At 44.2% G+C, this 22660-nt stretch overlaps 1 protein-coding gene across 12 annotated transcripts; it reads left to right on the forward strand.

Annotated features, from left to right (window-relative positions):
* The first annotated feature begins 115 nt into the window (after positions 1-115).
* On the forward strand, positions 116-21157 carry ABCC6 (ATP binding cassette subfamily C member 6). 12 transcript variants are annotated; one of them, XM_085592359.1, is made up of 31 exons: positions 116-286; positions 706-882; positions 1215-1340; positions 1971-2108; positions 2357-2482; positions 3054-3115; positions 3796-3927; positions 4243-4455; positions 5305-5482; positions 5940-6101; positions 6688-6780; positions 7149-7352; positions 7700-7846; positions 8546-8633; positions 8901-8970; positions 9596-9722; positions 10194-10370; positions 10799-10966; positions 11972-12191; positions 12569-12632; positions 13094-13211; positions 13752-13959; positions 14643-14953; positions 15662-15861; positions 15967-16093; positions 16645-16746; positions 17482-17628; positions 18083-18241; positions 18477-18643; positions 19115-19309; positions 19839-21157. In XM_085592359.1, exons 1-31 carry the CDS (start codon positions 233-235, stop codon positions 19945-19947), a joined length of 4569 nt encoding a protein of 1522 aa, XP_085448485.1. In that variant the 5' UTR covers positions 116-232; the 3' UTR covers positions 19948-21157. The 12 variants fall into 12 exon arrangements, 11 of the variants coding, with proteins under 11 accessions (XP_085448485.1, XP_021395491.3, XP_085448484.1 ...); XM_021539816.4 differs by having other exon boundaries at positions 117-286; positions 11975-12158; XM_085592358.1 differs by lacking the exon at positions 116-286 and adding an exon at positions 404-599.
* The last annotated feature ends 1503 nt before the right edge of the window (positions 21158-22660 follow it).

Genomic DNA, 22660 nt, shown 5'->3' on the forward strand with positions numbered 1-22660 from the left:
ATGAACACCATCCTTTCTAAAATACACTCTGAGTCTGTGCTTAGAGAGCTCCTGTAGTCGGCAGCCGCGGGGCCCCGCCGCGGAGCGCGCTGCCGCGGCCGGACTTTGGCCGCGGCGGGACGGGGCCGGACGGGGCCGGACGGGGCCGGACGGGCTCGGGCAGTCGCTCCTGCCTGGCGGGACCGGAGCTGTGCCCAGGGACGAAACTCCGGGGGTCCCGGGCGGAGCGCCCATGGGTGCGGGCACTGCGCTGTGCGGGCACCGGGACGGCCCCGCCGCGCCCCGGGTGAGTGAGCGGTGAGGGGAGGAGGGATGGAGGGATGGAGGATGGAGGGATGGAGGATGGAGGATGGAGGAAGCGCCGCCGCTCCGCCACCAGGGCGGCCGCGCTGCGGGCAGGGGCGGAGCGGCGCGGACTTTGCCTCCCCGGCCGGGCTCGCCCGAACGCCGAGCGGACCGGAGCGCTCAGCTACAGCAAATGTGGTGCTGCGAGTGAGGGCGCAGCCAGGACCCGCTGCACAGACACCTTTAAAAGGGCTCCACCGAGTCCATCGGGCCGGACTCGCGCAGATTTCCCTCCCCAGGGTTGATAAACTCCTGTAACAATTTGCGAGGCGTTATCTCCTTCCTCTTTCCGCCATGAGATTCCTGTTCCCAGCCTTGCTCTGCATCATGTCCTTCACTTCTGCATTGTTTCTGTTTCAGGACTGGAACCAGACATGGCATACAAACATTCCAGGACTGACCTGGTGCTTCAAGAGCTCCATCATTGCCTGGATCCCTTGTGCCTATCTTTGGATCTGTTTTCCTTTCTACTACTGGTACCTTCGACACAGAAACAAAGGCTACATCAGGATGTCCCACATCTTCAAAGCCAAAATGGTAAGGGTAAAGCACAGGGTTTGGTCCTAAAATTATCTCAACATTGATGCAGAGTTTAACTTTCCTAAATTATTAATTCTTTCCTGATGATCCATATATATTTACTGCCTCAGGTCAGTTATAAATCAAGCAAAGTTTTAGGAAGATATGTCATAGTATCTTCTCCCCTGTATTTCCATTTGATTCCCTGACACTTCCCATAACATTCTCTGTCCCAAACTTGATCTTCCACCCCTCCAGTTTTACTGCCCAGGCAGCTTGGATCAGTCAGTTTGGTAGATTGTCCCAGCATTTCAGTTCATTCCAGTGTGTGTTTTCTGTCTCTGCCCCAGGTCCTTGGATTCATCCTGGTAATATTGTGTTTTTCTAATGTCTTCTTCATGGTGTGGGAGAAAAGCCAAGGAATCCCACGGACCCCAGCATTCTTCATTAGCCCTGCTGTGGTGGGAATCACAACGGTAATTCCTCCCTTGTTTGTCTGCACATGGCCAAGCTTAGCCCTCCTGGGACAGAGCTTGTCTTTCCCACGGTTCTCACTGTCTCTGAGCACAAATTTGGCTGATGGGCAGTAGAAGGCTGGGGATACGCTTTGTGCCTCTCTGCTGTGTGGCACATCAGGGGGCTGGTGTTGGGGCAGAACCTGTGGGCAGAGCACACGTGGCAGGAGCTGAGGTTTCAGTAGGGTTTAGAAAGAGGTCTCACAACAATGAGACAAGATTTCATTTCTCATAACCACAGTATGTGATTTAATATGGTTTAGAGTGAAATGTGATTTCTGTTCAATAAATAAGTGCTTATTCTCCCCTTCTATCATTGCACCTTCATAGCCCTTCTATCATTGCACCTTCCAGCCTGTTGGCCCAATTGTAATTTTATTACTTACCTTCTCTGTAGACATTCTTGAGTGCAAAACTGCACACAAAGCTTTCAGTGTTAGCCTCTTAGGAACAATACTGCAACTCTGAACATCTTGAAATGTTTTGGCAAGAAGCTAACTGAGTTTTCTCTACTGTATTCATTAATTTGATAACAATGTTTGGCATTCCATTATCAGGTATTTATTTGGACAAATTTGTACTTCCTCACAGGTCCTTGCCTTGTTCCTTACCCAAGCAGAAAGAATGATGGGCATCCAGTCTTCAGGGGTCCTATTGATTTACTGGCTTCTCTCATTTGTGGCTGCACTTGTGATGTTCAGTTCCAAAATTCAGCATGCCCTGGAAAGAGTAAGTGAGATCACATACCTTTAATATGCAGACTACAGAATCTCTAAACAACAAGGCTGGTTTTGTCCCATTGACTGCAAGGGGGAGAATCAATTTCCTCTTTTAAAATACGTGCTGAGAAAAATGGCTCATGACACTTTATATTTGTGGTGGATGTTTATTTGCAGAGGTAGAACAGGAGAAGCTCTTTCTCTGCTGGTTAAACATGAAGGTTCTCACCTAATTTTCACCAGTATCCTGTTCCTTAGGGCTTCCTGGAAGACCATTTCCACCATGTTACAACTTACCTTTATGCTGGCCTGGTGCTAGGAGAACTTGTGTTGTTCTGCTTAGTTGATCACCCTCCCTTCTTCTCTAAAGCTGACAACAATCCTGTAAGTATAAGGTAGCTTTTCCTAATGCTTTGCTTCATTGCTGAAACAGGATTTTAAATATATGGGGATACACAGGTACATCAGTATCTGGGTGATGTAAGATGCATCATTCTCTAAAAAAGCTGACAATTTTAAAAGGTAACTGGCAGAATTGAGGGTAATGCTCTGTCTCTTTATGTAAGTTTTTCAAAAGTAAAAACCTATCCATATTCGTATTTCCTGTCACTGAAACCAGTGGATATTGGATATTGCTTCCCCTAGTGCTGCTCTCCTGGGCTGCAGTACTCAGTTGGTGATATGAGTATGGAAAAGGTCTATGCTTAAGAAAATAAATGTCTTTGGGTATGAAGAATTATATTATTTGTTCTTCCATCTGAGACATTATGCAAAGTCAAATTCTCCAAAATGTCCCAATCCCAGTGAGCCTCCACAATACACTTACTCTGGTTCAATGAATGGGGAGGGGATAACTCTGATTGCTTTTCCTGGGGAAGCACAGAAGGGAACTATTTTCATCTGACACATGCCCTTTTCTATATATAAATATCACACGTGTTTTCTCTCCCATCAGAATCAGTGCCCTGAAGCCAGCAGCTCTTTTCTTTCCAAAATCACATACTGGTGGTTCTCTGGGTAAGAAAACAGAAGATGTGGTTTTGCTACAATATCAGTAAAAAGCAGCAGCATCAGAGATCAGAGAGTGTAGATGGCAGCCATCTCAGGACATATCTCAGCTTCTGAGTTAGCTTACAGAGTGAGAATTTAAATAATTTCTTTAAATTATTTCTCTTATGAGGTATTCTCACAAGATCAAATTATAAAAATATAATTTACTTTTCTCCAAATAGTTTAAAATGCAAATTTGTGATTCTAGATAATGCTCTTCTGCCTCCCAACTACCTCTTCAGTGCCCTCCCAATCTTGAAACAGATCTCATCAATCTCAAAAGATCACTGTACACCAACCACAGCCCTCTCTGCCTGCTAGACCTTGATCCCATCTGCCTTTCATGGAGCCCAGAGAAAGTTAAACTGAACTTTTTTCTCCACTACCCAAGACTCTCAGTATGGACTAGAAATTAGGGCTGGCTTGCAAATCCTCACTGTGCTGACAGAAGATAGCCTAGGGATGCAAAGCAAGGCTGCTGCTCCTGGACATTCTTGTTTATTGTGGGACAGGACTTTCCTCAGTGCTGTTGTGATACCAGTGCTGTGTGCTCTCTGTGTGCACTGCCTTGATGCCCCTGTGCTCTGAAAGTGTCACACGCAGCACAGATCCTGTGTGCTCCCCTGACTGCAGTCTGTGTCCTCCAGGCTCCTCTGGAAAGGCTCTCAGCAGGCCTTGGGGGTGGATGACTTGTGGCCAGTGAGGAAACAGGACTCCTCTGAAGAAATTGTTGCCTGGGCAGAAAGAGAGTGGAAGAAGTGTCACAGCACAACCCAGCAGTGAGTATTTGATCTGGAGAGCACATCATGGGCTCTGCTGGGCTGTTCTAGATGATCTAAGGACATATACTCACAGGTACTGGTGTGTGAGTCCCTTTGTGCAAAATCTGATTTTAAGTGTTAAAATCTGTTGGAGAACATCCTTCCAACTCCTGGAAGCACAGAACTAACTTTCTGTGAGAGCATTCAGTTTTTTATGAGCTTTTATACTGGACATGGTATGAGACCCCATGTGAGCTAGTGATTTTTTTTTTTGAAGATACAAAATTCCCAAGCTTTCTCCAGTTATAACTTTCTCATTGTTTCTTCCTTCAGGAAAATGGAGTCTGCTACATTTAAAAAGGGTCAGAAAACTGAAACCGGTACAGCAGAAGCTGAAGAGACAGAGGCTCTATTGCAATCAAAACACAGTCAGAGCAGGCCCTTACTGAGAATGTTTTGGGGCATGTTTGGAACTTACTTCCTTCTCAGCACTGTCTGCTTAGTTATCTGTGATGTCTTCTTGTTCTCCACCCCAAAGGTACTGAGGTATGTGCACATTTATGATGTATTTCTCCCACATGTACAAGATGGCTGTGGGCATGAGCTCAGATGTGTATGTCAGCACCCACAGACAGACAAACAATGACCTTTTGAAATTTTCTCTTGCTCAGGAGCTCAGGAGTAATCTGTGCTAAACCCACTGTCAAGCATGAGGAAAAGACACAAAGCCACTGTGTGAAGCTGTGCACACTTGTGTGCAGTGCTGTGCTCCAGCAGTGGGAAGGACAGGATGCACCAAGCCATTTGACAACTTCACTAGAACAGAAGTTATTTGGTGGTTCTATATATCACATCACTTGCTACTTCCTGTAGTCTTAAGGCTCCATGTTTCCTGGCTAATAAATCCAGGCTAATAAAGAGCACAGCTGTGCATCCTACACATCTTAAATAGCTTTGTTAGTTGATAAAATGCTTTGTGGGTTTTGTTGGTACAACACCAACCTGCATTACGTTATATTTTCATGGGCAAAATCCTTTCTTAGTCATTAAGATTAGGAGAAGTTCTGGAAGTGTCAATGGCTCCCTAAGATTACAGCTACCACTTTGCATATTTCTGACAAATTCATGAAAATCAGGAGCCATCCTTAACACTGAAAATGATGTCTACCCAGAGAGGATGCTGAGATCAGAGACTGCTTCAAAACCACGAGTGGCTAGATTTCTAGATTTCAAAAATCAAGGTATCATATGTTCCAATTCTTCTGCTATTCACTGATAAACCTCAAGCAGAGAGAATACAGAAAAATCACCAGCATTTCTGCCAGTTTATTTTTGTGTGTCTGATATTTCATCAGTACTGTGTGGATTCAGCAATGTTTGACTCTTATCTTGCAGCCTTTTCCTGAAGTTCATTGAAGATGAGGCAGCCCCAAGCTGGCTTGGCTACTTCTATGCCTTCAGCATGTTCCTGCTGGGCTGTCTCCAGACTCTGTTTGAGCAACGCTACATGTACATGTGCCTTGTTCTGGGGCTGAGGCTGAGAACTGCAGTAACTGGCCTTGTGTACAGGAAGGTGAGGCTGCAGCTCCTTTTTTAGCTTTGTTTTTACTCTAGCCCTACCTTAGCAGTAATGATGTACATTGCTCATAGCAATATCAGAGGAGATGTCAGTAGAAACTAGTTTTAGGACGTAGCTGTGCTATATTCATCTCTGAGCAGTACATGGCAGGTACATTTTTTAGAACTTCCCTATGAAGGAAAAGCAAACAAAAGGAAAGAGCAAAAATCAACATGAACTTTCTTATGCTGTATGTACATGTATAAACAAGATGTATTTCTTGTGATGGCTGGGGAAAAGGAGTAAATGCTTCATCTTGAAGTGAAGTCACATGGCCCAGGTAGCAGCATGGTTTCAATATCTGGGATTTGATATTTTTCTTGCTCTCTTTATTCTCTGTGAGAAAAAGAATGTTGGACTTTTGGACCAAAGCTGTTGTTTGATAATGTCCTTTCTTCTCCGTCCTGTCTAGATCCTGGTTATGTCAAACGCCTCAAGGAAAGCAGCAACCACAGGTGAAATTGTTAACCTGGTATCTGTTGATGTGCAAAAGCTAATGGATCTGATTATCTATTTTAATGGGACCTGGCTGGCTCCGATTCGGATTATCATCTGCTTTGTTTTCTTGTGGCAGGTAACTCTGTGTTACTCCTTCTCCAGGGAGATGTAACTAACCCACAAAAAACAAGTGTTAATACATAATTGTTATGAGCCCTGGTATCCAAGAGCTGTCCAAAGCACACAATAATGCCACCATTTCATCACATGCAAACAAGCTGGGCTATTTATGCTGCAAGAATACTTGGTTGAGGGTTTGGATTTGTTTTTAAGGAAAACCTGGTGTTGTCTGGGGTCACTTGCTCAGGTCAGCCACAAGATGTCCTTCTGAATGCATCCAGGGATGGATGAGAGGAGCCGGGAATGGCTGGAATTGCCAGCGTGCCTCTGGATCGCCTTCAGCAGCGATCCAGTTCCTAACAAGGGAGAGAATAAATTCAGCACAGCCTGATGACAGGAGTTATCCGGCTTGGAGGGTTAACAATCCACAGTGCTTAGGAGCACAGCTCCCCAGAAAGGCAAAGGCAAGATTACAGCAAAGGCTTAGCCAGAGGGATGTTATGCACAAGTTCAAACAAGAGGGAAGGTAAGCAAGGGAATGAGAAGCAGTTTTGCCTAGTCATCGCTGGAAGTCCTTTCTCTTTCCTTTTCTCTCCTGGCAGCTTCTAGGGCCATCTGCCTTGACTGCAATTGCTGTATTCCTTTTTCTTTTGCCTCTGAATTTTGTGATCACCAAGAAGAGGAGTCAGTTTCAGGTATATTTTGCTTCATAAAAATGAAGTGGTTTACTTAGTTATGTGATTACTTATATTTATCCATGCTTAACATGACTGTCTGAAGTAACACAGGAGGATTTGAATCCTGCAAAGTTTCTTGAAATTTAGAGTAAGCTCTTCCATGTTTGGCCTTTTTACTCTGTTTGCCCTACTTTTTTGTTTTTTTATGTACTGCCAGTAAAAATAAAGCTCTGAAGATAAAAAGTAAAATATTTACCAGCCTAGAAGAGTCATAAGCAAAACAGTATACACAGCTCAACTGCAGGGAACAAGGTATTTTTCTTCAGAATAATTGCACCATTAAACATTCAACCTATTAAATTATAAAACTCAAACATTTATTACAGGAAACCCAGATGAAGCATAAGGATGAGAGGGCCAAACTCACCAATGAAATTCTCAGTAATATTAAAGTAATCAAACTGTACGGCTGGGAGAAAACCTTCATGGAGAAAGTACTCGGAATCCGAAAGCAAGAACTTCAGGCCTTAAAAAGATCTCAGATTCTGTTCTCAGCATCCCTAGTTTCTTTCCATTCATCAACTTTCCTGGTGAGTGGATCACCTTCCTACATAAAACATATGCTGTTACTTCCCTTTTCCTTTGTACTCCTACCTGGACAGATTTTTCCTATAGACAGCTAAAGATTATATCTGCCTGGAGGTCACAGGAGTTGCTGTGGCTGCTGCACCAAAACCTCCTTAAAGCAGAGCTAACATCCAGTGATCAAATTTGGTTCTGTCACCAACATGCCAGACCTTTACCTATGGTACCTGCAGGACAGACACCTAAAAGGGATAGCCTGGATTGAACCAGATGGGTCCCAGAGTCTTGAAGGGCCTGTCACCCTTGAACCATTCTGAAGCAAATGGTTTGCTTGTCCTTTGCTCCCTTTCAGATCACATTTGTCATGTTTGCTGTCTACACCCTGGTGGACAACACACACGTGCTGGATGCTGAGAAGGCCTTTGTGTCCTTAACACTGATCAACATCCTCAACACTGCCCACTCCTTCCTGCCCTTCTCCATCAACGCTGCTGTCCAGGTTAACTGCAGGCCCTGTTCTTCTTCCTTTGGCCATAAGGGTTTTTTTACATATCCCATTAACAGGTAAAGGTAGGGATTTCTTAGGGCTCAGCACATCAGCTATTTAATTGCCACTGTGAAATGGTGAAGTGCAAGGGCTTGCAGCTAAAGGTACTTTGTGGCATTGCTTTTCAGAAAGACTCCTTTATATTGACAAAATATAGAAATTCAACAAGAATTACTCCTAAGTCTTTTGTAGCTCAGTACAAGCACCATTAGATCTCAGAAGGGCTTCCAGTTCTGTTTATAATCACAGAAATCAGAACAAGTGGAACAAAATTTCCATAGGGGAGACCCTGCTAGTCCAGGCCAAAGAAAAAAATCAATTCACTGTTCAGTAAGAAATTAGGAAATTCATCTCCTTCTCACACTCTAAGACTATCACAGTTTTTCATGTACAGAAGCAATCACTAGAAAGATTGCAGGAAGAATTGGATGAAAAAGTGCCTGTTTCACTAAACCAGAATTACAGGGAAGGATCTGGAAGTTTTGCTAAGATAAGTGGAAATAAAGGTAACAGAAGGAAGAGCAGCCTTTGGCCATCTAAGCCTACAGCATCTGCAGCATAGCACTAGTCAATATTCTAAGTGGGTCTTCAAACTGAGTCTTCACTTTGGAAGACTCTAAATATTTTCTTCTGTGTGCTGCCTCATTTCAGGCCAAAGTTTCCTTAAACCGTTTAGCAGCTTTTCTGAATCTGGAAGAACTGAACTCTGAGAGCTCAAGCAGAAACACTTCTGGCTGTGGTGAGCTTTTATGTTATTACTTTTGTCTTATAAGAGGAGTAATTGCCATTGTTCAGCTTCTACTCAAGGTGTCTACTATAGTCAAGAGAAAAATATTTGCCCCTTATTGTCACTTTATCTCTCTCACCTCATTATTTCTAACAGTGAAATCTAATCTGGTGATTTTATGTAACATAAATACACACTGAAACATAAAATCACATAAATTGGGACTTTTCTGTAGCTATCTTTGCATTTACGAGTGGTTTGTCTCTCTTCATGTTTTAGTACAGGCAAGTATCACCATAAGAAATGGGACTTTTTGCTGGAGCAAAGAAACTTCTCCTTGTCTTAGAAGGTACAGACTTACCTTAGTCATCTCTCAATACTGTAGGTCAGAGTGGATGCTGGATGAACTAATTCCTCAGGGCCTAAGTGATACCAGGGTGGAATATCCAGAGGCTTCATATTCAGTGTTGAATTCTGAAAATTACAAAATCAGATAAAATTTAATTTTGCTTTTATGTTGAGGAGCATGTAAATGTGAAGGTGCCTGTATCTGGATGTTGCCTTATTATATGGAGACTGTTTTCTTTATACCGTTTTCTTGCCCAAATATGAAATTACAGTGATTTAAGGAAAAAAGTAGAACAGATGGAATGCCAATATTATATATGACATCACTACATGCTTATTTCAAATGGCATTGACATTTTAGAAAAGAAAAACTTTGAAAAATTCTGATGTTCAGGAGTGTTCTACATCCAGTTCTTTGGGCTAGCCTATCTCCAGAGTGAGGATGTGGGTATGAAACTCAGATGGGAATGTGGATGAAGACTTCCTGGTTGGAGATGTCTGAAGGGATGAAATTAGGGGATTTACTCGATACATACCCGACAATAGCAAGAATTTTGATAATAAGTACAATTATTTGCTTTCAGAAAGTGTCTCTAAAATGTGTTAAGACTGATCTTTTCCCCCAGCATAGACCTCAGTGTGGCCCAGGGCTCTCTGCTGGCTGTGGTTGGCCAGGTGGGTGCTGGCAAGTCCTCCCTGCTGGCCGCGGTGCTGGGCGAGCTGGAGGCCACGGATGGCTGCGTGACCATGCAGGTGAATTTTCCCCTCAGCGTTTGCTTCCAATTAGGCTGCTTTCAGGAACTGTAAAGTATTAACCACAGCATCAGGTAGCTGAGGAAAACCCACTTACTGCTGAATTTTAACAGAAGCTGTATGTATCAGTCCACGTTTAATTATCTGAAGGTGCTGCAGACTTCTCAGATGAGCCTGAATTTTGGGAATAGGAACTGGAGCAATACTTCAAAGATCTAGTTCTGTTTCTCCTTCTAACAGTGGGAGCTGAAGTGTCATTGTGGTAAATTGCATCCTGTACTTGCACCTCTGTTCACTCCCTGTAAGGTAATAACAGTGCACACTCATATTTTGCAAATCCTTCCGAGAATTGTCAGTGCTGATGATCATTCCAAATTTCCACAACTGAGAGAGCTTTTCATCAAAGATGGGTTCTCACAGTGTCAAGTTGAACTTACAGAAAAGTTTGCTAACATTCTTCCACTTTTATAGGACACTGTAGCTTATGTTCCCCAGCAAGCTTGGGTTCTAAATGCTTCAGTGGAAGATAATATTCTGTTTGGGAAAGAGATGGATGAAACCTGGTTCAATAGAGTGACAGAGGCTTGTGCACTGCACCCTGATTTGGAGACCTTCCCTGCAGGGCAGAAGAGTGAAATAGGAGAAAAGGTACTGCCTATGTTTTGGCCAACTTTTCCCTCAGTAACTACAACTTCAGGTGTCCTGCTTAAAATGTCTACCCCTGAGTAACTGCAACTTTGGGATCTGTGATGAAAGCACAAAAAACCCTAAATTCACAAGAGGCAGGTGCTCAGGAATTTCTGGAATTTAAGCCCACCTTCTGATAGACTAGGCAGAGACATAAGAGATGTTTAAGAGAGAAATCAACACATCCAAGTCATTCTTGGGTGCTCTTTTGCAGGAAAGAGTTGTTCAAGAGACTGCCTCTGCAAGAGCCCTAGAGGGAGGGAGGGAGGGAGGTGGGGAGGTGCACTGATTTAAAAATAAGGAAGTCATAAAACGTCAGCATAAAAGGAAGTCAGCAGTTGGGAAATATGCTGTAGCTTTGAAATAAACAGAGTCAATCTATTTTGCAGGGAATCAATCTATCTGGAGGGCAGAAGCAGAGAGTGAACCTTGCTCGGGCTGTGTACCAGAAGGCTTCGATTTACCTGCTCGATGATCCTCTGTCAGCTGTTGATGCCCACGTCGGGCAGCACATTTTTGAACATGTCCTTGGACCCAGTGGTTTACTGAAGGACAAGGTGTGCTATGAACCTGAACTGTAAACACTTGCACAATGTCTCTAATTAGCAGAGCCCCCAGAATGTTTCCAGTAGGGTGGGTTGCTCAGTTTATCAAAGGCTCAGAAATGCTTTTTTGCAGTGGCAGCAGGGGAACCTCTGCAGGCCACACAGCACCTGCAAGTCCTGCAGGGAATCTCATTTAGAGGAGGAAGGTTGCCTTTATCCTCATGCAAACCACATGCTTAGTGCCAGCCATACTTTCACAGCAAGTTTACAGTTCTTTGGTCTTCTGTCGACATCCTTCCCTCCTTTTGAGATTTACTTCTAGCACAGTTCAGAAGAGCTGCCTGATCTCTTCCAAATTCTATTACCATGATGTCTAATCCCATTACTTTTGAACAGTTCAGTGGCACCTTTACAGTTCTCATCACCCAAATGTTCATCACTTAAACATTTCTCCATTCTTTTTGCATTGGTTGTGTTTTAGTTTTCCTCTGTTTTAGTTTTCCTCTGCTGTCAAGCTATCTGGATAATAAACATGGTTACATGAGAAGGAAGGGCAGCTTTTCTGGATTCATACTATAAATTGCCTAGAAACACTTGATTTAGTTTCACATTATAGAAGGAAAACAGGAAGAAGGCAATTTCTTGCATACAAAGTCCAATTAAAACAAACATATGATTATAAAGACCTTTCCATGAGGATTCATTGCAAGTATCAGAATATAGTTATTGTATTGAAACAGAATGACTTCCTAAGAAGAATGTGTCAGACATAAGGTATACTCAAAGGGCTTGACTGTATATTAGAAATGCAGAATATGCCAATTTATCTAGGGAAGAATCACTTTTCTTATGTCCTTTCCTCCAATTATCTGTGCAAATATGCTCAGAAATGTAAATAAAGGAAATACCCTTTAATTCCATTCAGGCTGATGAATTTTTGAGGCCTAAATTTGATCCTGAAATACTGATACCAGTACTGACTGCAGAACAATTGTAACTGCTCCCTCTTTATTCAAGCAGACTCGTGTGCTGGTGACTCACACAATTAACATTTTGCCTCAAGTGGACAATATTGTTTTTCTGGTGGATGGAATGATCTCAGAAACTGGTTCCTACCAAGAACTTCTACAGAGAAATGGAGCCTTTGCAGATTTTCTTCGTTCACATGTTACTGCAGAAGAGAAGCCACCTGCTGGTTGTGCAGGTAACCCAGATGGGCTGGAATCAATCTCCTCAGGTCTGTCAGTCAATTGTTCCCTTCTGTTTTATTTATTTACTTATTTATATCACATCTGTTTTATTGTGGACATTTAATGCAGAAATCCAATCACTGTAAGGTGTTGCTTTGTGTGGGGAAAAATAGGGCTGTCAAATCAGCTGACTCATCACCTCAAAATTGATTCTTCAATATTATTAATCCATATTAGTAGACAATAATCAAGCAGTAAACTATTACCCACTGTATGTGCTATTCTTCAAGCATCACCTTGATATTTCTACCTTTAGAAACAATTTTTTAAATTACTCTTTCCTCCATATTACCAGTCTGTCAAAAGCTGTATAGGACAAAACAGGATTATAAAGCATTTAGGAAAAAATATATTTATTTCACAGCTATGGGAGACACCAAAGGCATTATCACCACTGGAAATTGTCCATCTCAGGAGAAGCCCCTCAGGTAAGCTTAAAGCAGTCTCAGATACTGAAGAATTTACTCCAAAAGCCCATATAAGCCTACTGGTTCTTACTGAATATAGTACAGGTTTGGGATTGATCTGTAAATTAATAACAGGAGCAAAGAAGCAAAACTCAAGACTAGGTAAAAATCTGCTCTTGAATGTGGAAGTTGACTGACATTTCTTCTGTATTTCACAAGGAGGCACAACAGAGCTCAAGTACAGGCTCCCTGATACCTTTGGTTGCTGATGACTTCCCTGTGGGGCTGTAAGGTCAGACTCATCCCAAACCAGCCTCAGAGAGGGAATGCTTTGGGCCTCTGCCCCTCTGTGGCGTGACAGAGCCCAGTCCCTGAGCCAAACACGAACAATGGCTGGGTCACTCTGCAGCCCTCAAAATAGGCATGGATTTAAGGGTGGATGGGTGGCTGAAAATTGAAGGATTTTTGTTTTCTTCATGAAGTGGTGATTCAGTAAAATCTGCTGTGGGAAGGGAGACCATTCCCGTGAGCCCAGACTGCACCCGTGCTGCAGGCAGCGGAGGAGGATTAACCAAGGCAGAGAGGACTCGGCCCGGCAGGGTAAGCACAGCGCCTTCCTGCAGAGGCAGGGACACGTTCCACGGGGATAACACACCCACGGCAGGCAGCCCAGCTCCCTGCCTCAGCTGAGCTGTACAAGTTTGTCAAGGACATATTACACTGAGGAGAAATGAGAGCAAGAAGTCAGAGAGCCCAAAACAGGAAGTTTTTCCTTTAGGGAGCCCCAGCACCAGCCAGACCGGGATCTCCTCATCCCTCCTGACCAGCGGCCCCCACACCAGCACCCTGTGCGAACATGGCAGTTCTCTCCCACACCAACACAGGAAAACCGCTGCCTGACAAAGAAAGCCTTGCATGCATTCCAGAAGTAACATGACCCTATTGCACAACATTCATCAGTTGATAATAATCATTGATTAGTAACTCCTTCAAGTATGCCTTCATTATTCATCCATGAGGAAAACAAGAATCAACACGGTTGACATACAACCGAGAAATCCCATTATAAATCACTCCTTGCTTCAGAGCTGGTTTTTGTTCTTTTAGCTAACATCTCCTCCTGTTGCTGCCTCTGTGCAGGTCGGAGCTGGGGCTCTGGGAGCCTACGTGCGGGCGGCAGGCCGGGCGCTCTGGGCGCCCACGCTGCTGTCCTTCGCCTGCCAGCAGGCCCTGGCCTTCTCCCGCGGCTACTGGCTCAGCCGCTGGGCAGACGAGCCCGTGCACAACGGGACACAGCAGCACCCCGAGCTCAGACTCGCAGTCTTTGGTGCCCTGGGAGCGGTTCAAGGTGTGTGGAAGTTGCTCACCTAATTCTCTGTATTCCCAGCGCCCTGTCCCATATCCAGGATGTGTTCTCAGAATGTAAACAAGTGCATACCCTCGAGCCTTCAGCTTCCTGGGCTTTTGGCCCCAACCCTAAAGGATTTTATCTCCTTTCATCCTTCCAGCATAAATTAATCATATCAAAGTACAAGTAGGGGCTCTGTGCTGAATTGTTGCCCCCCACGCTGCTACATTGAATGAAATCTTGGCTTAGGTCACATAAAAGAGAAAGAAAAGAAGAGAAACTTGTGGACTTCTACATTTCTTTATCTTTTTAAATGGCCACCATATATAGGTCACTATTAAAAAAAGAAAAAATATCACTGAGCAATTTAAAGTAAGCCCAGTCAAGCTTATTTTGTGATGAATGAATAATTTGTCCTGCATATTTAAGTTCCTGAATCCATGCCCCCCATCAAAGTGGCTTCAAAGGTCTTTGGGCACTCTGGTAACAACCCTACAGAAAGGGCAGCTAACCCTGCAACGCTGAGGCTTGCTTTAATTCCTGCTAAAGAAAGGTTTAATTCCTGTTGCACCTTCCTGAATGCACACTGGTGCAACATTCACAGGACTAAGTGGAAATCACCATCTTGCTGAGGACAACTCTTTTGTTCAGACCTAGTAATAGTAATTTCTTTTCTCTTCCAGCCCTTGGCAGGTTTGCCTGCACAGCAGCAGTGCTGCTGGGGGGTGTGTTAGCCTCACACCAGCTCTTCCTGCAGCTGCTGAGCAACGTCATGAGATCCCCAATGCTCTTCTTTGAGCAAACACCCATTGGACACCTGCTGAACCGCTTCTCCAGAGACATGGATGCTGTTGATTCTGTCATCCCTGACAAGCTCAAGTCCATGCTGGGATTCTTGTTCAACTTACTGGAGATCTACCTGGTGATTGTGGTGGCTACACCATGGGCAGCAATGGCCATAGTGCCCTTGACTGTTCTTTATGCAGCATTCCAGGTATGAGCCCACAGGTACACACACAGGAGAGGCTGAAGCAGCACAGCCATGGCCCTGCAGAAAGCCTCCTCTCATTTCTTAGGGGTGAAGGCATGCAGAAATCAGTTGCATTATCTCAAGTTGCCTCTGAGCAAGAGTAATGTCAGTCCCTTTCCCACATCACCTCAGCCTTCCAAAGTACTCCAGAGCCCTCACAAAGAGGCTTGTGCTTTTCTGATATCTAAAATAAAAATCCTACCTAGGCTATATACCTCATTGCCATTAGTGTGAATCGCATGAAGACCAAAAGCATTTTTCCTTTTCTGCAGAATTCCTACACTGCTTTTTAATGTATCCATGTTTGCCAGCCAAGACTGAGCATTAGGGTAGGGCAAGTACCTCTGTTCTCCATCAAGCAAAGGGCTCAGCTGCAGGAAAAACTGTGTAGAGGTTTTGTGGGTTCATAGCACCCTGGCTCCTTTGCCCCAACCAAATTAGGAATATTAGGAATTAGGAATAATTAGGTTTATTCCTAATAAAGACAGGACACAACAGAGGTAGGAACACTGCCTCATCTTTCAGGGGCATGCCGTGCATGCACATAAGGCTTTGTAACACAAGGTTAGTACATACTATTGCACTTGTTGAGGCCTTCCCAGATTTCCTATGGAGTACCTCCATAGAGGTACGAGCCTTCTAATGACTGTCCCTTCTTTCCCCTTGCACCAGCACTTCTATGTCAGCACCTCCTGCCAGCTGAGGTGCATGGAGGCTGCCAGCAGGTCACCCATCTACTCCCACATCTCAGAAACCTTCCAGGGCAGCAGTGTGATCCGTGCTCACAAAGACCAGCAGACGTTTATTTCAAAGAGTAATTTCCTAGTGGATGAGAACCAGAGAATTTGCTTCCCTGGAGCTGTTGCTGACAGGTACAAGTCTGCCCAGCAGCTCCACAAGTGTTCTGTAAAGCAATCATGTTTTGGGAGAAGGGGAGAGGGCACCCAGCAACAGCTGTGTGCTCCCTCCTCCTGCAGGTGGCTTGCTACAAACCTGGAGTTCCTGGGCAATGGCATCGTGCTTTTTGCAGCCCTGTTTGCAGTCGTGGGCAGGACACAGCTCAGTCCAGGAACAGCTGGCTTCTCCCTTTCCTATGCTCTCCAGGTAACCCAGTGTGGAAATAATACCATGCTTGCCTTTATCAAAGCAAATGCATTTTAATTTCTATTATTAACTATATCTGTGCTTTTCTAGATGCCTTTTCCTACCAAATCCTGCTGTCATTGCTGAAATCCAGAGCATCTGGAGCACATAGCCCCTTAGGGAAAAATCTCATAAACACATGTATGGGCCATCTTCTTCCTCCTGCACCTGAACTCGTAAAATACAAGTCAAAGCAAGCCCTGGGCAGCTGAAGCAAGGTCTTCAGCACCTGTCTTACCTGCTTGTAGAATAGTTGCACAACATCCTAAGAAATAGCTACACCATTTTTTAGCATCCAAGTCAGTAGCATTTCATTCTCTATAAACATGCTGAAAGGGCTATGCCAGGACCTGGCTGTCACTTTAGCATTTTAAGGTTTTCTGATGTAATCTAATTCTTGATAATTATCTGATAAGGAGATCTTTAGAAATAAATACAAAGTACCAGGTATCTCCTGAGCACAGGTCAGGACTCATTTTATCTGCCCTAATGCTTCTTTTCCACTGTGGCAGATAACTGGTGTGCTGAACTGGATGGTTCGCTCCTGGACAGAAATAGAGCACAACACTGTGTCTGTGGAGAGAGTGAGAGAATACCTGAGGACTCCTAAGGAGGTAGCTAATCCACTATTAACCTTACTGAAGGGTCTGAACATCTCTGCAAACTCAATGAGTAACTTTTCTGTTCCACCTGAAAAACCTCTAGTTTTCCTCTTCTAAAAGGCCTGTCATGTTTCCTTTAAAGAACTGCAGTATTTGGGTTTTATCCAACTGACTAGACTTGTTTTATAACCCCTGATCATTATATCCTAAAGACAGTTATGCACTGGATTGCCATTAAAATAGCTTCACTTGTTAACACTCATGGAATGAGACATTTCCTGCCCATATTTGGAGTATTTATTATGTGACTTCAGATGCAACTCAATGATAAATAATGGCTCCTAGATAGCCTTTTAGCTGCCAGAAGTCTCCAGTGCAGTAATTTTTGTTCTGTAATCATTAAAATTATATCTCCATATGCTGCCCTGAGAGAGGAGGCTTTCACAGTCCTGTTTATAGGAGGAATATTAATTTTTTATTATTGACCCACTCAGTGTCAGAACTCTGACATGCAAGCAAACATTCACCCCCTTTTTCAGTAAAGAAAATCTGACCAGCATCTTTGGATAAAGTAAAAAGCAGCATCTGCAGTATGAAAGTTCGAGGCCTTTTTATGGTTTGGAATCTGCAAAGAGATTGGGGGGCAGATGTCCCAGGTGTCTTTATGAACTTCCCATTCCAGTACTGCCACTTGACTGGGTAATTTAAATCAGCCTTCAACACTGCTGTTTGCTTCCATCTCTTCAGGCACCCTGGACTCTGAATGGCAAACTTCAAGGGCAAGTTTGGCCCACTGAGGGAAGGATTGAATTCAGAAACTACAGCCTGTGCTACAGGCCAGGTTTGGAGTTAGCACTGAGGCGTGTCAGTGTGACCATCAACGGGCACGAGAAGGTAAAATCCACTCCTTTAGCAGTGTGAGCACTGCTGGGCACTGACCAGATTCAGGGCCTCCAGCCCCTGCCTGCACCCAGCTACAGCAACCTGGCAGCTGCAGAAAAGCAGGAGCCCATCTCCCACACTGCACACCTTGTCCAGCTTATTACAGCAAAGGAATTCCACTTTTTCAGTCTAGTTCCACATCAAGGACCTGTTGGAACTGCTAAGTCTTGTAATCTTCCCTTCAAAGGCTTTTGTGATTCCTTTTCATACAAAACAATTGCAAGCTATAAATGCTTCCATTTAAAGAAAATATTGCCAGACTATGTGAATCACAGACAGCCCTAAAGATCTGATCTGTGCAAAGCTGTCTCCCATCGAAAGGCCAAGAGGAACTACACAACATGTTTGTCCATCTGTGGGAAAACAAACAACATCAAAAGCAAAGTCCTCCCATTGCATTTTTCAGATTGGCATAACTGGCAGAACAGGAGCTGGGAAATCCAGCCTTGTGGTGGGGCTGCTGCGCTTGGTGGAAGCTGCAGAAGGAGCCATCCTCATTGATGGACAGGACATTGCCCAGCTAGGTATCCATGACCTCAGAACCAAGATCACTGTCATTCCCCAGGTATGCAACTCATTTCCAAAATCCTTGAGCAATGTCTTGAGCACCTGGGAAGGGTTTGTAAAGGTTCTGTGAGAGGAGGGACATTCAGCAATTTCCAAATTGGAAATAACCTCTATGCCATGTTCATCTGCCATTCATTATAACACCAGCCACAGATTCCCACCCAACAGGCAGCACCCAAAAGCTCATTTTTATAATTAATTTCAGGAGGTTTTTGTACTGTCTCTGTGCTCAGGATCCAGTCTTGTTTTCTGGCTCCCTAAGAATGAATCTTGACCCATTAAACCAATACACTGATGCAGACATCTGGACAGCTTTGGAACTGACTCAGCTCAAGACCTTTGTTGCAGATTTGCCAGAGCAGCTGGAATATAAGTGCACTGACCAAGGAGAAAACCTAAGGTACCTTTATCTGCAGAAGGACAGGGGCAGGGCAGTGCCAGCCCCTGGGCTAGGAGAACAGAGCTGGTTGGATAAGGAGTCTAATTCCTTAAAAAAAAAAAAAAAATCATTAATGATGTCAGACTGCAAATTGCTGCATTACTGTCCTGTTTAGCAGCATGAAATCAAATCCTAAGACCCTAAGGAAGACCTTTCAGACTTAATCATTGTGCTGGTTTGTATTTGTGCAGTATCTAAAACCCTGCAATCTGTTCCAAGTGCAACTCTTCTGGGTACCATAGGAACACCTTCCCCTCCCTTCCTTAGGCTATTTCTTGCTGTTACCTACCTGCAGTGCCACAAGCCTTAATCACCCTTTCAGAGAAAGGGAGCAATCACCTTTTCACTATTGATTTCAAATGAATCATCTGTTCTAAACCCAAGGAAAAGTGACTAGTGGCCTCAGTTTACCATCTGTGTTCCTACTTGCAGCACTGGTCAGAAACAGCTGGTTTGCCTGGCCAGAGCACTCCTGCAGAAAGCCAAAATCCTCGTTCTGGATGAGGCCACAGCAGCAGTGGATTTAGAAACTGATGTCCAGATTCAGTCCATGCTGAGGACTCAGTTCAGAGACAGCACCGTGCTGACCATCGCTCACCGGGTGAACACCGTCCTGGACTGTGACAGGTAAGGACATCTCTGAGCAGCTCAGGCAGCTGCTGTGACTGACACCCCACCGTGGTGGTGAACAGCAATTCCATTTCTGTCCTCTTCATGTTTAACCCTCCAGGTCTAGCTTTAGAGTTTGGAGGATCTCTCTAAAAGCAACAGGGCACCAGCAGATGAATCAGAGATGCTTTACTCCCACACAGTGCCTTTCATGCTGTGTCACAGCCCTATCCCTCCACTGACAGCAAAACCATGACTTACAGCTCCTTGGTCACCTGAGAGTTGTGAAACTAAATCCCCAATACCCCTTCACAAATCTCCCTCCAATCTCAGCTGCAAAAACCCCTCCTCCCAAACTCAGCACTTGAACAGTCACTCAGCAGAAACCCTTTTTATCCCAGCACTGTTTCCCAGCTGAAAAGCTGTTGGAAAGCTTGGCTGAATAACCAGCAAGTACTGAAACTTATTTTAAAACTAAGTAGAAATTAGTACGTTTATTATAGGTGCTGGCATATCCCCAGACTTACATTTCTTTTAATGTTCACAGGATTTTAGTCTTGGAAAATGGCCGGATAGCAGAATTTGATACTCCAGAACATTTAACAGCTCAGAAGGGACTGTTCTACAGACTGATGGAAGAATCAGGCCTTGTGTGATTCACTCATGGAGTATCTCATAGCCCCACCACCATCAGGAGTAATTGACCTCATAATTGAGTTATTTTGGTTTCTCTCTGAAATGCTTGACACTCAACCAAAGCTTGTTTGAGCCAGAACTGCAGTGAGTAGATGGAAAGGGGTAACTTGGGATACATGTTATTTCCATGGGAAACTCAGCAATTCCACTTCCATTATGTTTCCAGATACCAAAACCTCACTTGACTGCTGAAAATGAGTCAGTCAGGACTTGAATACTTTTCTGCTATAAAAGTCAAAAGAGAAAGACCATAGCATTCCTAATTTGTACTGTAAATGGAGCCCAAATATCCATCATACTTCAAGATAACACAGATTATTTTTAAAAGTCAAAAAGGTTTTATGGACAGCAAGGAAGAATTTAACTGGTAGCAAGGAAACTTAATCCTCTGCAGTTGATGCTAAGTTCCAGGCAGAACAAATGTTGTATTTTGTAAATATCTTATGGACTGCTTACCCAGGCACTGCACAAACACTGGAGCAGGAGGGAGGAGGAGGCAGGATGCCACCTAGCAGGCCAGCACAGGCTGCCTGTTGTCACAGCAGGGAATCAGATCCACTCCCTCCCTCTGCAGGAGCAGAGCCAGCTCCAGCAGGGCTCAGCAGTGCAGGACAGGAACCTGGCTGGGAGTGGCAGCAGAGCATCCATCACTCCTGCCCAGGGCTTGGAGCATTCCCACTGCCAAGTGCCAGGTGCTCACAGCAGGGCATGTACAAACATGGACACCAACATTTCCAACCTGAATTTGGCCACGAGGAATTTGCATGGTTGGGAGTGCTCTCCTCTCTGATCCGAGCAGCACACGAGGAAAGCAGCAGGATCTCACCTGTTGACCTGATGGTTCATTCCTGGTTTTCCTCCTGAGTGCAAGTTGACTCTTTCATGTCACTTACACAGCACCCTGGTGCTGCAGAGCTTCTGGCATTGTCACCTGCCAGATACTGCTTTAACAAACCAAAACAGAAGCAGAAGTTTCCAGGGTTTCCCACAGTGTCTGTGGCCAGAGCTGTCCCCAGGTCTCACCTCAGGATTCACAGGATGACAGTGTGACATTGTCCATTGTGATGGACACAGTCCATTACATACAGTGATACTGCTCTTTACTGTGACTTTTGTTAAAGCACACAATTTTCTAGAGAGCTGAAATAAAAATATAATCAAGTTTTTAAATGGGTCTCTTCAGTAAATGAAAGCAAATATAACACAGAAAGGGGCAGTGGGGAGGGAGATGGGAGAGTTCCAGCTGCAAGAATCAACCCAGACTGGCAAATCCCAGCAGTTCATTCTCCAACAACTGCTCAGTGGCTTCTGCACCCAAGTCAAGAACAGTTTAGACTTTCTGCTGGACAAGTGCCTAAGATACTGAGGTCCAGTGCCTACTGGTGCTCAGGTACCAGGAGAGAATTATTTTCCCTCTACTTTCTCCAGCTTTCATACTTGAGGGCACAGACAAAACAATTCCAAACCCAGACACAAGTTGTGAGCACTCCAAAGGTTTATCAATGCATCTAAAAATCAGGAGCATTAAGAAATACTGAGATAAAAGTTAGGTATTTTTCCTTTTTAACTGAGGCCAAACATAATTGTCCATGTTGCTGGGTAATTCTGAAACAGACACATTTTAGCATTCCATAATCTGCAATATAAACATCTTTAAATGCTCATTTTCTGTTCCTAAGTCGGTAATGAAGAGGGAAGGCAACAGGAGACAATAATCAACACATACTTTCACACTGGTAACCTTTGAAAGGGCACAGTTTTGCTGTCAGCTAACCCAGACTAAGAGCAAGCAAAAATATAATCAGTTTTCACACATCAAGTTGTGCTGCAAAGGCAAAAGAAAAGCAATTCCCAAAATTACATATGAAAAACCAATCATGGTTCAGATGTGCTGGAGTCCCCAGGGCTATGTCCAAGTACTGTGCTGAATCTGGAGCTCAAGTCTCACAGAAGCTAACTAGAAGTTGGTTAAAGCAAAATATATAAAAGAGTTAACACTTGGAGATACCATGTAGGAGAGAAATGCTACCTTAAAAAAATCCTTGCCCCATGATTCCAAGTTTAAGGCAATACTGAAACTGCTAAAGGCAGAAAATAAATCAAAGATGTCATGCATTGATTTACACCAAGTTCAGGCCATACATGTACTGTGCAAGTCACATTCCCAGTGCCCCCAGATGGTCACAAGACACACAGGAATACCAAAATGTTAAAGGTGCCAGTGACCCAAAGCACAGTTGTTGCTGTGCCACATCACTGTCACACTGCAAAAGAATCTTCGTGGGGTCAGGACTGGGAGCACTTATAGAAGTAGCTCTGTTCACACACATGAATTAGGGTGGTTTTTCAGGTCTTCTAAAAATTCTGAGCTGTTTTTTTTTTGCAAAATCAGCTTTTCCAGACGTGAGAAATCATCCATGTTGAAGTAAATAATGTCAGCCAAGAGACATCAGTGTGCCCTGAAATCAGATACAGGAAATTCAACTGTACAGCAGCTCCCCTCCCTCTTCCTTGCCAGGGCTCTCCTAGGATGGGGTGCAAGGGGAGGATCACAGAGGATTCTGGAGGATGACTGTTCCCAAGCAGGAAAGGTGTCTCAGTGGTACTGGCAGTTCCTCCCCTGGGTCTCTGCAGGGAGCTCCATTTCCACCTTAATGTACCACACCAGCCACA

The sequence above is a fragment of the Lonchura striata genome, chromosome 14 (genome assembly GCF_050655825.1).
Source record: "Lonchura striata isolate lonStrDom1 chromosome 14, ASM5065582v1, whole genome shotgun sequence".
Classification (NCBI taxonomy): domain Eukaryota; kingdom Metazoa; phylum Chordata; class Aves; order Passeriformes; family Estrildidae; genus Lonchura; species Lonchura striata.